Here is a 13370-nt window from a genome sequence, read left to right as displayed (position 1 = left end):
ACAATTTGTCTCAAGTTATTATGATGTGGTTGGTTTGATCTCCTGCTTGGGTGGGTATGAATGGGATAACAGGGCTCATACACACCCAGAGAACAAAGGAGGCAGAAGATTTGGAGCATATCTCTGGAAATAAAGAAAAAAAAATGCTAATAATTTAAACATTTCACATCGGTGAGTGACAATATCCCCACAGCGCTCATCAAAGTTCAGACAAATTCAATAACTTCATCTTCTACAGAAGCACTAGAGCAGAGATGAGAGGGAGCTTTCCTTTTTTTCATCTGCGTGTTATTTCCACACTTCTCTCTCGCTTCACAATGAAGGGCTTCCAGCCAAATCAGCGAGAGAGGCTGATGGGGTGAAAACTGCCGTCCTTATCTACGTAGGAGAGTGGAACAGATGCGGATATGACTTTGTTATCGTGCAGCTCACTGGAAGAGAGGAGGCGAAAGGATAAGATGTGGAGGAAGAGGAGGGGCGGGGGTGGTGGGGGGTTCAGAGGAAGAGGAATGTGTGCTCCAATGTCAGGTTAATTGCGGGAATAGATTTCTTGGCAGGTAGGACAGGCCTAAATAAAACAAACGACTTGTATTATCTCCCATTAGTAAAATATTCTGCATCATCTTTCATTATTTACAAAAATATACAGCGAGGTAATCTAATTCTAGTAACTCGGCATCAATCACATTGCTGTACTTTGACAAACAAACAAATCACTGCAGCAACTAAGAGCATATGCTCAGAAAAAAATACCATATTTGCTTCATAAAGGTTCAGTGTTTACGAGCCGATTGCTGGATGTGTTCAGTCGTATTGATTAACATGAAGCCGCTGATCAATTTGAGGCCAGATCGCTCCACAGGTTTCCCTGTTCCTCATTCTGCCGGTGTTAGACTCTCTGACTCAGGAAAACAATCACCAACAGAGATCAAAGTAATTTCATATTCCTTTTAAGTTGGAGAAACCGACTTCGGTAGCAGCCCGGGCAAAGTCTGTTTGCCGACTAAGCAGAAGTTGCGGCTGAAACAACGCTTCAGGCACAACATGGATCCAACAAAGAATCCCCTGTGAGTTTACCTTGTGAATCATCCCCAAAACAAACAACAAGGAAATCATTCATCTCTCAAGTGTTCTTTATTACCTGTGAAGAGGGTTTCATAAAACCAGTGTTAAACTAGTGAATCTATTCCGCAGTCGCTCCGACTGCTTGTTCAAGTTCCAAAAATCTGTGTTGCAAACACACTAATTCAAATCGGTGTTGATATCACAAGTGTTAACATACACACAGTATGACGCCTAACAAATACAGTAAGGCCACAACACTATTTGCACAATGACAGTTACAGTACAAACTGTGTGTGTTTGTGAGAAAGCTCGTCGTAAATCTACAAATAGTGAAGAGGATGAAAAGCTTTAGACAATAATTTACAAAATATAGCAATGTAAAGCAAACATCTTTAAAATTCCATCAAATATCCCCATTTAACCAAAAGGTTGAAGTCAAATTACAATATTACAAACTACTCAAGTCTAACAGCAGTGATTCTGTACACCGTCACATGCTGGGATTGCACACGGTTCTTGTTCGTCCCTGTCAGTTAACTAAACACTCACGAAAACATCTTTAAATCCACTCTTTTTTTCCTGTCTGTTTCACTGAAGACCTTTTCAATCTCAAATGTAATAACTGAGTTTATGATACAAATGCTGACAGTATGCTACAGCTACATGTGAGGTTTTTTTTTCCTAAAGCTGCAAATGGTTTATCATGTTGGTACAGTGTTTTGTTAATATTAAGAACCTGCAATGAATTGTCAAAGTTTTTAAGACTGTTTTCCAACAGGAATTTAAAAACGGTTTTTAATCTTAAAATCACATCTGATCAAACTCAGTTTAGGGTTTTAAGGAAACCACAGAAGCTGAACTGACAACCAGTGCTGAGTGCGTGTTACCCACAGCGCCGCGTGGTGAGTGTGATGCGAGCTGGGTTTAGTGGCCCCAGGGACAACCGCAGGGGTCTCCACAGGCCCTCTTCCTGTCCCAAAGGATGTGCAGCTCCTCGGCTGTGTGCTGGGGGGACGACAGCATGTCCAGGTAGCACTCTTTCTCACACAGCCAGCCGGCGTCCTGGTAAGAGTGAAAGGGCAGGACAGTGGCTGTGTTAACATGCATGGGCCCATTTGGTTAATAGCCGCTCCCTGTTAAGGTTCAGTTGTGAACATGCACCTTTGATACGCAACACCTGAACTCTATGCTGCCAGGATTAAATGAGTTAACCAAACAGTCATGTTTGAGCTGTGATGCCGTTTCCACATGCTCATATAATTTGTGCTGTGAGGGTGGTAGGCTGTGTAACATGTCACAGTTGTAAAGCCAACTCTAAAATATTTTTCGAGTATAAAAAGCATCAATTCACAAAGTCAAATAGAGAATTACTAAGAAGAGGAAAAATAATGACAGATTCAGTGTTCTGCTCTGCTTGTTGCCATGTTATTCTTAGAATTTAAAATATGCAGATTTCTGCCGAGAGCAAGATTTACAGCTCCTCTGTAAAGCAATTTAAAAGTATTCATCACTTTATATTGCCAATCTGGGGGAAATTGGGAAAATCCAAAGAATATGACATGTGCACTCCTTGCCTCTCTTCAGCTCCCCTACAGCACCATTGGTGTGAAACACTAGCTAACCTTAGAATCCAGCAGAAAGTGAAAGTACATGTAATCAAACAGGAACGTTTCCTCCTACTGGAAGAAAAGCATTGACATTTTTTTCTTTCAGCCTGGTTGCTCAAAATCTGAGTGGAGCTTCACCAACTAACGTGATCAGTGGAAACCATTCAACTATGACAAACAGTGTTTATTTTAAATAATAAAAAATATGTAACTGTACAAAGTTAAGGTGTATAAGAGTGATGCAAAAAAATCTGCATTAACTACTCATAGGTACCGTCATACAGAACAAAACAGAAATCTTCAAGTTTGTAACTTTAATTGTTTTTTATTCCATGCTTTTCCTTATTATTTGTTTCCCTTCTTGATTTATGTCTGCAGTATTTTGTAAATTGTTCTATTTTACATATATACAATATTAAAAAAAATATTGTATATATATAAATATATACATGATTACATTTCCTAATATTTCTATTTGCTTTCCTAATATTCATGTCAGACACTGAATCTTATCTTGATAGTGAACTGTGACAACAGCAGGGACAATGATGGAAAGTGTAGGACTTAATCAGTCTAAATATTTATATATATGACCAAACCAAATCAAATCATTTGTGATCATGGTGCTTCATTAAAGTTGAAAGATGTGATGACATTTCTCACCTGATATTTCTGCGGTCCAACAGCTGCCATCCATATCCCCATGCTCACATCTTCTCCCTGTGAGTAGACATCCAGGACACATTCCTCACATTATAATCAGGGTTATTTCTCATCATAGCCTCACAGTCGCTCGCTCTCGGTTACTCTACCTGGTAGGCCTTCAGTTTGTCTGCATTACTGGCGAGCCACTGGACCAGGTCACGAGAGACCACGTAGCCGGAGCCGCAGGCGAACGCCGGGTAGGCCGGACTGGCGTACTCCAGCTCCTGCCACTTCCCAATGCGGTCCACTGCCCAGCTCTGCCTGAAACTGGGTCAGGACAGTAAGATACATTATCACCACATCCTGTCTCCCTTTCACTTCACCATCATCGTTTTGACAGAGCGTTCCTTTTACTTTCATCTCAAGTTCAGCTGACAGAGCACTGAAGTTGCAAGTGGGCTGAAATCACCAGTAAAGTAAAACATTGTCAACAGGATCTGACAACAAATTGTACTTACTTCCCCCACCAGAAATTGCTGCGCTTGAGACCCCTATGGTCAATCTTCATTAATACGGAGTCCACGTCGATGTAACAATCATCATCCGTCTTCAACAGCAGATTAAAGTCAGCGTTTCCCACAGACCTGCCAGAGAGGGAATTTGCAACCTTAATTAAAGCCCACCTTATGATTTTTTGCAATATCCCATAGTGGATTTAATTTCAAATGCCACAGACAGTGAAGGGCAGGAGGTCTTGCAAATAAATAATATACTGGGCAAAGCTTAAGACCACTCTGTATATTTTGCTCCCTGAGGACTAACAACTGTACTTTTTCACTGACTGAGTGATTGCAATCGTGCTTCCGACAGCGAAACATTTTGAGACGAAGACACACTTTCATTTCAGGTTGCTGATTTCCTCAGAGGGCCCAGGCAATTTGGAGACAGAGAATCGAGTCATTAGCACTTGCCATACCATTTATAGAACTGAAGCAGTTTGGAAGGCACGTTCCTGTAGGTGTCGACCACGTCTACGAACACCATGTCGCCGTGCCTGAGGCTCTCCTGCTGCAAGGTGGCGTCCTCCTGCCTCAGCCTGGAGGCGTGTTGCTCCATCCTGGCCGGGCGGCCCTGCAGGAGCCCCGACAGGCCGTCTTCATCTGGCACAGGTGGTGGGAGGGGTGGTTGGGGATAGGGAGGCGAAACAGGATTAATTTGGGAAAAAGCGAAAAAGTTTTCATCCGAAATTAGATTAAAAAGTCACATTAACTTTTGCTTGAATACATTAAGACACTTCTGAAGGGGTTTAATAACTTAAATCACTGGCTGGCAAGACATCATAATAAAACTGTAACATTTTACACAATGGATCATTAGCTCTGTTTTCAGAGATATTAGACGGTGAATTTAATTTTGTTTTCCCCAAAATGACTACAAATCTATTCCCAGATAAACTCAAATGAAAACACATGCAGGTACAATCAATAATGCAACACAACAGGGTGGAGAGGGAAATAAGAAATGTATTTCCATTTGGCACGTATGCGAGAGCCCCGAGGCAAAAAAGGAGCTAACAACATAAGCTGCCAGGATGAACAATGTTTTTTTTTTAATTTTTACATAGGGACTCTTTTTTTTGTTGGCTCATTTGATTTTGAAACAGTTTTCATAATAAGCTCAGAATTAATTTAGTTGCTGGACCAACCGTAGATAGTAAACGTGAACCCTCCAGCCAAACCGGGAAATCCAAGTGCACTTCTATGAGGCAATATGCCCTCTGAGATCTGCAAAATGAAGAAAACAGCAAATGGGTTTAAATTTCTTTCCTTTGATTGAAAACTTGAGAGAGAATATTCTTAATACTGAATACGTACAGAGGAGATCTTGAGGACACCTCCTCCATCATTGAGCTGCACAGACGAGTTGACTGTGGTCAATCCAGCAGAGTCCATATTCTCCCAAACTAGAGTCCCCTCAAAACCCTGAGGGGGAAAAAAATACATTTTCATTCTTGGCACATTTAGCGTGGTGTAAACATTATACTGTATGCAGGGCTGTAACTGAGGACACAAACATGTTTGGATTGTTTCTCAGAAATTGTTGATTTTACCAACCTTGAGGTAGTTAACTTTCTTTAGTTAAAAATGTACATTTGACGTAGGCTAGTGCTCTCAAAATGAACATGCACACAATTAATGGAAATAAGTGTTCCATGCTGTCCTGTGCTGAGTTTTAAAGAAGGATATTGGTATCATATAAAAAATACGGTAGCAACTGGTAGCAACCATGATATCTTATTGATAAGGGGGCAAAATAACGCTCCTAAGTGAGGCTTAATTTGAGCGTGAGGAAAGCTGAAATGGCCATTTTCCGAAGGGGTCACTTGACCTCTATCTTCAAGATATCAAAGTGAAAATGGGTCCTTTACAGACATAAGGGGAAAAAAGCATTTAATCACAGCAATTGTGGAATTAATGAGTTGTTCTTTTCATTTATTGACAGCCTGATTTAGACAGACTCTTGTATTTTGTCACCACAGTTTGTTTGTGCTATTTTTTATCTCCTCACTTTGCCGCAGTGATGTACAGATGTAGAGCAGAAAGCAGTCAAATCAATGTAGGGTGCATAAGTCAGTGTAGCAAAGCCAATCTGTGATGCTGGAGGTGGTCAGAGGTGGAATAAGCTTTCAACCAGAAAGGGTAGCAAAACACTTTTGACCTGGTGTTATGTTACTCTTTTATGGCATCATGGAGCAGGCATTGAAGCCACATTTAGCATTTTATTTTCTGCTGGGAAATATTTTAGTAATTTCTTGGGAGGCTTCCTGGAAAGGACTATGTATAGTGATTTGATAGATTTTCTTTATTTGCACAGACCTCATGGGTTTACAAGACAGCTAAAGTACTTCTGCAGTGGTCAAATATTTCATTACATTTTACAAAATTAGAGTTAGTTATTATACAGGCATTTCATAAAAAAATCTATCTTCTCTTCAAAGCAAATAAAAATCTGCTACATAGTGTAAAAGCTGCTCCTGCCCAAAGAAGCCAGCATAAATGGAGGTCATTTTACTGTAAAGTGTCCCTTATGTCCTCATAGACGGGACAGTAAAACAAGAAATGAACCTCATTGTCAATTTCAGCGAGCACAGACAATTCCACCTCTTCTGGAGCGGCATTAAACCTGCCATGCTAATGTTCCTGAGCATAACTTGGGGATCTTTATCATTTGTTTTGTTGTTGTTTTTCGGTGAAGTTCGTCTGTTTGTACGTCTGTCAGCTGGATTACATCTGGCTCGATTTTCATGAAACTCAGTGGAAGGTTTCATAGCTACCTCCCAACTCAGCATGTGAATACACCATTAGCGCCTTAACGGAGGAGTTTAAAGCTATTCTAGTTTAAAATTATATTTCACAGAAAGTTCTGCGCTGTAGCTACTCTTTATTAGACAATAACTCTCTAACTTTTGTTTATACCATACATCAGCAGCTCGTTTTTCTCTGTGCGTGAGAAACCTTTTTCTCCTAATCTCCTGAATATCACAAAGTAAAATGTGCTTAAAAATAAATGAGAAGTCGTAAAAAAAACCATATAAACTGAGATTCTGAGTTATTTTAGTCACAGTTAGGTTAGCTCTGATCAGCTCATGATTTCCAGAGATTTTTTCTTTGCTCCATTTAGATAGAACTTGCATTAAATATAAGCCAGCAGCTTTCTATGAAAAATCCAAATAAATAAAACATGTTGACTTTTCTAGACGGATGGATGTCGGTGGGGGGACTTCAGGCCTGTAGCTAGGATATTAGTAATACTGAGTATATGTGGAAACACTGACCTTAGGCAAGATGAACTGCTCGACTGGTTTGTACCACACCCCGCTCACCAGGGTCCCCGTGCTGATGGCACTGAAGCGAGCAGTGACCACAGCCTCCTGCAAAAACCATCAAGGTTTTTATCCATCAAGATGAAGAATAGTTGTTGTTTTGTGCAAATGTTTGTTTCAGTTTATAAGTGAGGCGGACCACAGTACCAGTAGCACTGAGTCCTCCAGCTGCCCCCAGGCTGTGTATCTACCAGCCTCAACAGAAAAACAGCATATGGGGTATATTACACTCAGAGGTCCAGGTTCTGTTACCTCCTGGTCCAGCTGGAGAAGCTTCACCGTCACATTGCTCTGAAGCTCGGGCTGGCTCCCGCTGGGAAACACCCCAAGCCTGGTGATCACCACCGGATGGAGGACTTTGAAATCCAGGGCGATGGCCGGCACGTCGGAGGGGGCGAGCATCGAGGGGTCAGACACCGTCACGATCTCTATCTCTGCATCCCGGCCTGCCGCTGGCACACACAGGGATGGCATAGATTACTGCACACGCACACATGAAATTTATTACGATCCCTGCATGCTGACCGGCTCTTTTAAGTGATGAAGACCGAGTAAGATGGGGAGCGTCCCGAGAAGAAGGCAGACTGTGGTAAAGATACACCATCAGCACTTTGAGGAGCTGGTTCTTGGGGCCGCTGTCTTCAAAGCGAGCTTCTGCTCGTGAGTGTGGTTTCTTAATTACAAAAGAGCAGTTTATTACCCAGGAGATCAATGAAAAGATCAAGGCTGTTAAAGGGAAGAAGGCCTTTTACTTTATATGCATTCTACACAAGTTCTGCTGCTCAGTCCAAAATAAAGACAATTAGAGGCGAGGAATCACAGACAAAGAGAGAGCAGCACTTTATCAAACTGAATGTTTCTCACATTGACCGAGTGGAATTGTGCTGCAGATTTTAGCAGTGTGTGGGGATATATTTTATATTCCTATACTCACTTAATATAAAGGATTAGTTGGTGCTCACTTATCAAAACAGGCAGCAGCAGTGCTTCTCTTTGCACTGGATGAGAATGCTATTTTTTCCTGCAGAAAAACGAATAAAACTTGGAATAAATCATAAATAATAAACAGAAAATTTACAGTTATTACCTCCACCAAGGAGGTTATGTTTTCGCTCTGTTTGCTTGTTTGTTTGTCAGCAGGATTACAGAAAAACTTCCAGACTTATTTTTCATGAAACTTGCTGGAAGGGTGTAATGCACACCAAAATACTGGGCTGTTGGCCTTGGCTGAGGGGATATCTTTCAATCCTGTCAATTACTTAAGGTCTATAGTAACTTACATTGTTTACAGTTCAACAGTAGGTTCATGTAGGGATGCATCTGGCAGTTATTGTCTGGATTAACTGATAAACATTCAAGATGATGTCTTCAAGCTCCTTGTTTGCCCACAGACTGTATAAATGTAGCGGGACTGAAATGTGAAGCCAGTGCAGAAGTGACCATAAACCTGCACTCTTTCCTGATGTCCAGCAGGGAGCGACACCATTGGTTGTAAAAAGGAGTCAGATTGTATAGTTGAGTCTTATTCAATACAGCATGATGTTCAGTTTTTAAATTAGATTGGTCTCATTTAGAGTAAATCAGACAATAAAGCAGGGTATGCTTTAGGGCGGGGCTATCCATGTTACTAAATACATTTAAATACCCATGAAATCCTTTTTGGGTGTTTTTTTTCCATCATAGAACTTGGACCCTTTCACAATGAGGTTTTCAATGCATCAAAGTTCCTTTTAATATTTTGGTTGCTTGAAAAACGTTCAGTGAACAGTGTTCAGTGTTCGGTTGTAATAAAAGACACTCCAGAGTCGGGGAGTTTATTTTTCTGGTAAGCCAAGATTAGCATCCCAATTAAGATCACAACTGATGTAAATTACTGATGCACCTTTAATACAAGCTAGCTAGCACTACCATTAGCTGATAACTAACCCAACCTTCCCAACTCCACTCTCCTGTTCAATTATGGTCACATGGCAACGGCCAAAATGCCAAACCTGAGGCTTCAATACGATACGACTCAGGGTTTCCGCTATATTCATTTAGTAGCAGTATTTAGTATGTTATATCACATATGACACAGGTTGCTGTTTCATATTTTTTATATCAAGAATGGTCAAATAAAATCAATCAATCAATCAATCAAGCAGCAGCCCGCCACAATAGGGGATTGGTTAAGTTTTTTAATTCTGTAACAGTGACGCTGCACAGTCTTCTGTTCTCTCGCCGCAGGAACAAGTAAATGGAGATGTCATAACAACCGTAACGGCGCGAGCACTCTGTTAGCATTGCTGGAGTTTCTGAGTGAGGTTCGACTGCCTGTTAGAGCAGACGGCCAGCTAACGTTACTGGAAGAGAACAAAGTGCACTGCAGTCAGTCAGCCTCCACTTGTTTTGCCGGTGCTTTTATTTACTAAGCATTACGGTAAGAATGTGTTAGCCCCGTCTTCAAAATAAAAGGAAATACATGTTGCTTTCAAAATAAGAGCACATGGATGTGTTAAAAGGGTCCACCATAGAATTTACAAGAAGACTGTCAAAATATGACGCCTTAAATAAAACAGAATAACCCTTATTCTCCTTTACAATAATTAATAAAAAATATGCAATGATTAAGATGGAATAGAGGCATTAGAATCTGCGAGAGGCCAATAAATCTAGGTTTTTAGGGCAAAAAATTTCTCCGGGGGAGCATGCAACCGGACCCCCCTACTTTGTTCAGGTCTTGCCATCAAAGTCTCATAAAATCCGGTGGGAAACACTGGGTCTAAAGCTTGTTTTGCATTTGAGTGTCATTTTTTATACTTTCTAAATTGCTGATTGATATTTACATGCGCACACCATCCAGGAGACAAATACCTAGAGGAAACACTGTCTATTGTTTTGTTGGACTAACAGTCCAAAACCCAAATATATTCAATTTAGTAAGACGAAGAAAACCAGCTTATATTCACACTTGAGCAGATGGAAACAGTGAATTCATGCCATTTTTGAAAAAATAAAAAGGACTTGATTTTTTATCAAATTTGCTTTACATTGGACTAATGAGTTTGTTGAAATGTTGTGTCTGGAGCTGTGAAAAAACAACAACAGAAAAATAAAAGTCTTCATATCAGCATTTAAGTCTTAATATTTCAATATCATTAAGATGTTGACATTTTCTCTCCAATACAAAGCTCACTAAAGACTGTCAAAAGTATTCCATACCACATGTTTAAAACAATACGATCTCGGTTAATTACACATTCGATAGTCCTGAAAGTAGTGAAGCTAATTGGCCAGCTGTGTTTGAAAATTAAGCAACAGTAGAGAAAAAAAGAAATAACACTCAAAGTTACAATTATGACATTAAGAATGTGCAGGCATCCAAGCAAGGGAAAACATTTAAGAACATTAATATTAATGTCATTTACTACTAACATTATTACAAATTTTTTGTGACTTTTCTGTTCTAGCACTATGTGCAGGCTGTTAATTAAAAAAAAACCTATTTTGTGTGCAGAGGATTTTTTTCTTTGGTATCAACATTGTATCAAAGTTTACATTTTGGCTTTGTGACAACCTCACAAAGACCTCAACCTTGTGTTGGAAACAGACTTGATAAAACAATAAGCAAGTCAGAATCTGAAAGAAGATCATTAGCATTCACCTGATTACAGTTCCAAACAAAAATCCCTGTGATGAATGTTGCACACAAACATATTTCAACAACGATTAATTGTCCGCTTAACGTGTGTGCCTTGACCTGAATCCTGACTCGGGTACCCAACTGTGTTTAAAAGCAGGCATTGTCTCTTTCTCTTCCAATCACAACAAGCATCTCGCTCCAAAGCTGCCTGACTGCCTTCAATTCTGAAGCAAATCACGTCAACACTTACAACCATTAACACAGCGGAGAGCAGAGAATGGGCTGGAAAAATAAAACATCACCGTGACCCTAAAGGCCGCCGTCTGAAAAAGCCTATTCTGATGAGCAGTAATTATGTTTTCATGAAGGCAGCAAACACTGAACCAACCGAGGAAAGTAGTGAAACGGCTGAATTGGACTGACTCTGTGAAGGTGAGAGACATAACAATTACTGCGGATGTTCCATCTGACAGTGAGCCGGTTCGGTTATTTCCTATATGATATGTCGGTGCTGCCTATAGCTTTACTTTCTCACGTGTTGGTACACAGTTCTAGCAGCGGCTTCTAGTGACAGCAGCTGCGAGAGATTTCTGCTGCAGCCTTGAGTATGAAAAGGAAAAGAACGGTGTCCTTGAGCTGTGGGTGAACATGAATAAAGGTGTTTTACTTCTTTTGTGAACATGCATTCTTTCAGTTCATCTTCTGTTATTCTGTCTCAGCTCCACTACTGACTGCATATGCAAGCGGGCGGATAGCAACAGAGCATCTTGTACAGCTGCAGATGCTCCGTCATTAATGTGTGAGGATTATTAGTAATATTTTTTACCTGGCTGTGTGAAGTTCAGGAGGGAGCAGGAGTATGGATCTTCTCTGTCCTCCTCTGGAATGGGACACCCATGTTCGCCCACGATAAACTTCACCCCCACTCTGAAAAAACAAAAATAAAAAACGCACAAACACTATTGCATTCTCATTTTTTTTTGTGCAATATTAGGCTGAAAGATTTCTAAAGCTTGCCCATCTATCCACCCTCCGTTGCCATGGTTACTGAGGGTTGCTTAAAGGCCATCACACCTTATCTGTGCTCAGATCGCTGAATGAGAAGGAAATGGACAAAAAGGAAGAATGAAAGACAGAACAATATTGGCCGCTGGTCAGGTAAAGATAAAAGGGTTGGCGGGGCAGTCAGTTATTTGCTGACAGCTTCAGGCTTTATTTCCACTGTATGAATCTGGCTTAAAAAAAAAATAAGACAGAAAGAAAAACGAAGAAGTGAAGTTGAAGCTTCACCCTACAGACCTGTGCTGGAAGTGAGGGTGATCTCTGAGGTAGCCCAGCCAGGTCTTCCTTATCGCTTGTCGCAGTTCATAATGGTGTCTTGCTGACAGCACTCCCACCAAAACTTCATAGAAAGGTAACGATTCATCTGTAAAAAAAAAAAAAAGAAAGAAAAAAAAAGAAAAAAAAGGAAAGCAATGCTAAAATATTCAAATGGAAAAAACAACAGGGAGTCATTTCTTATCCAGTGATGAGGTGTTTGATGTGAGGATAGGGATGAAATATGAGCTACAGTTATGATAAGGCAACAACCAGAGATAAAAAAAATATATATTTTAAATCACTCTTTTCTTGATTTATGCTTCCTATTCGTGATTCTGACAGCAGTTTCCTCTCATATTTAGTTTATAGTGGCTTACTGAGATGCATAATCATATAAGTGATTATGAAAATTGTCTTCATGCATCAAAAAGGTGGTTAAACTATATTCCCATTTGATTAAAAAAAAAAAGCGGGTTCCCCTCCAGTGTGCCCCTGGTGATAAGTGATAATCCATCTGAAGGCAGCAGAGATGCTTCGCTCGCTTCAGTCCGTTTCCAGACGTTAAGACTATCCCAGCAACGCCCAACACTACTGAACTGTTACATTCACATTATTTCCCACTAAAACACACACACACACACATGGACACACACACTCCAGCGCGGAGCGAAGCATAAACTACCTGTTCCCACACAAACTAACAACCACAACAGACACACCGGGGCGGGGAGAGCAAAGTTATCCCGCCGCTCCGATGTGGGAAAAGTTGCGAAGCTTAGCGGAGGTGAAGCCCGGGGTTGTGGCGGAAAAAGTACCCGAGTGTGTGTTGTTGTCCAGCGGGGTGGAGGAGGGTCGTTGTGCCAACCACAAGTGCACCAGGACGGCGACAGCACAGGGCAGCAGAATGAGCGCTAGCCTCCGCATGGACGGAGCCCTTCATTCAGCCGGAGCAGCCTTCAGCTTTAGCGGCGCGGAGCCTCTTCCTGCACGGTGTGAGCCGCTCCGTGTGTGCGCTTCATTTCAGCTCCGCAGCTCTCCGCCGGGCTCTCACCACCACTGCCTCATGTCTGCCTCCGCTGCTCGGAGAGACGGACCAATGGGCGACGTGGAGCCCTGCCGCGGTGCACACTGGGAGATGGAGTTCGATCCTCTCTAGCCAATCAGAGCAGTATTGTTATATCGTCCCCTGTTAAAATAATCGCCTAACTCGTTTTTTCCAAGTTTTGCA

The 13370-nt window shown here is 41.2% G+C and overlaps 1 protein-coding gene across 1 annotated transcript; it reads right to left on the bottom strand.

Moving 5' to 3' along the window:
• Positions 1-1115: 1115 nt before the first annotated feature.
• On the bottom strand, positions 1116-13249 carry b3galnt2 (beta-1,3-N-acetylgalactosaminyltransferase 2). The gene is made up of 12 exons (XM_059359887.1): positions 12958-13249; positions 12122-12248; positions 11649-11749; positions 7453-7652; positions 7153-7248; positions 5192-5299; positions 5023-5101; positions 4294-4477; positions 3836-3961; positions 3485-3644; positions 3336-3392; positions 1116-2127 (listed from the first exon to the last, which is right to left on the bottom strand). Exons 1-12 carry the CDS (start codon positions 13064-13066, stop codon positions 1990-1992), a joined length of 1485 nt encoding a protein of 494 aa, XP_059215870.1. The 5' UTR covers positions 13067-13249; the 3' UTR covers positions 1116-1989.
• Positions 13250-13370: the final 121 nt, after the last annotated feature.

Source organism: Centropristis striata, chromosome 20, assembly GCF_030273125.1.
Source record: "Centropristis striata isolate RG_2023a ecotype Rhode Island chromosome 20, C.striata_1.0, whole genome shotgun sequence".
NCBI lineage: Eukaryota > Metazoa > Chordata > Actinopteri > Perciformes > Serranidae > Centropristis > Centropristis striata.
This window is presented reverse-complemented; position numbering and strand designations above follow the sequence as displayed.

Bases quoted from the DNA above. Each gene is read 5' to 3' on its own strand.
- b3galnt2 (XM_059359887.1), bottom strand. From the start codon at position 13,066: ATGCGGAGGCTAGCGCTCATTCTGCTGCCCTGTGCTGTCGCCGTCCTG. The intron at 7,249-7,452 runs GTAACAGAACCT...TGGTTTTTGCAG, and splicing joins TTCTCCAGCTGGACCAGGAG to GAGGCTGTGGTCACTGCTCG. The intron at 4,478-5,022 runs GTTGGTCCAGCA...CACCTGTGCCAG, and splicing joins GTTCACGTTTACTATCTACG to ATGAAGACGGCCTGTCGGGG.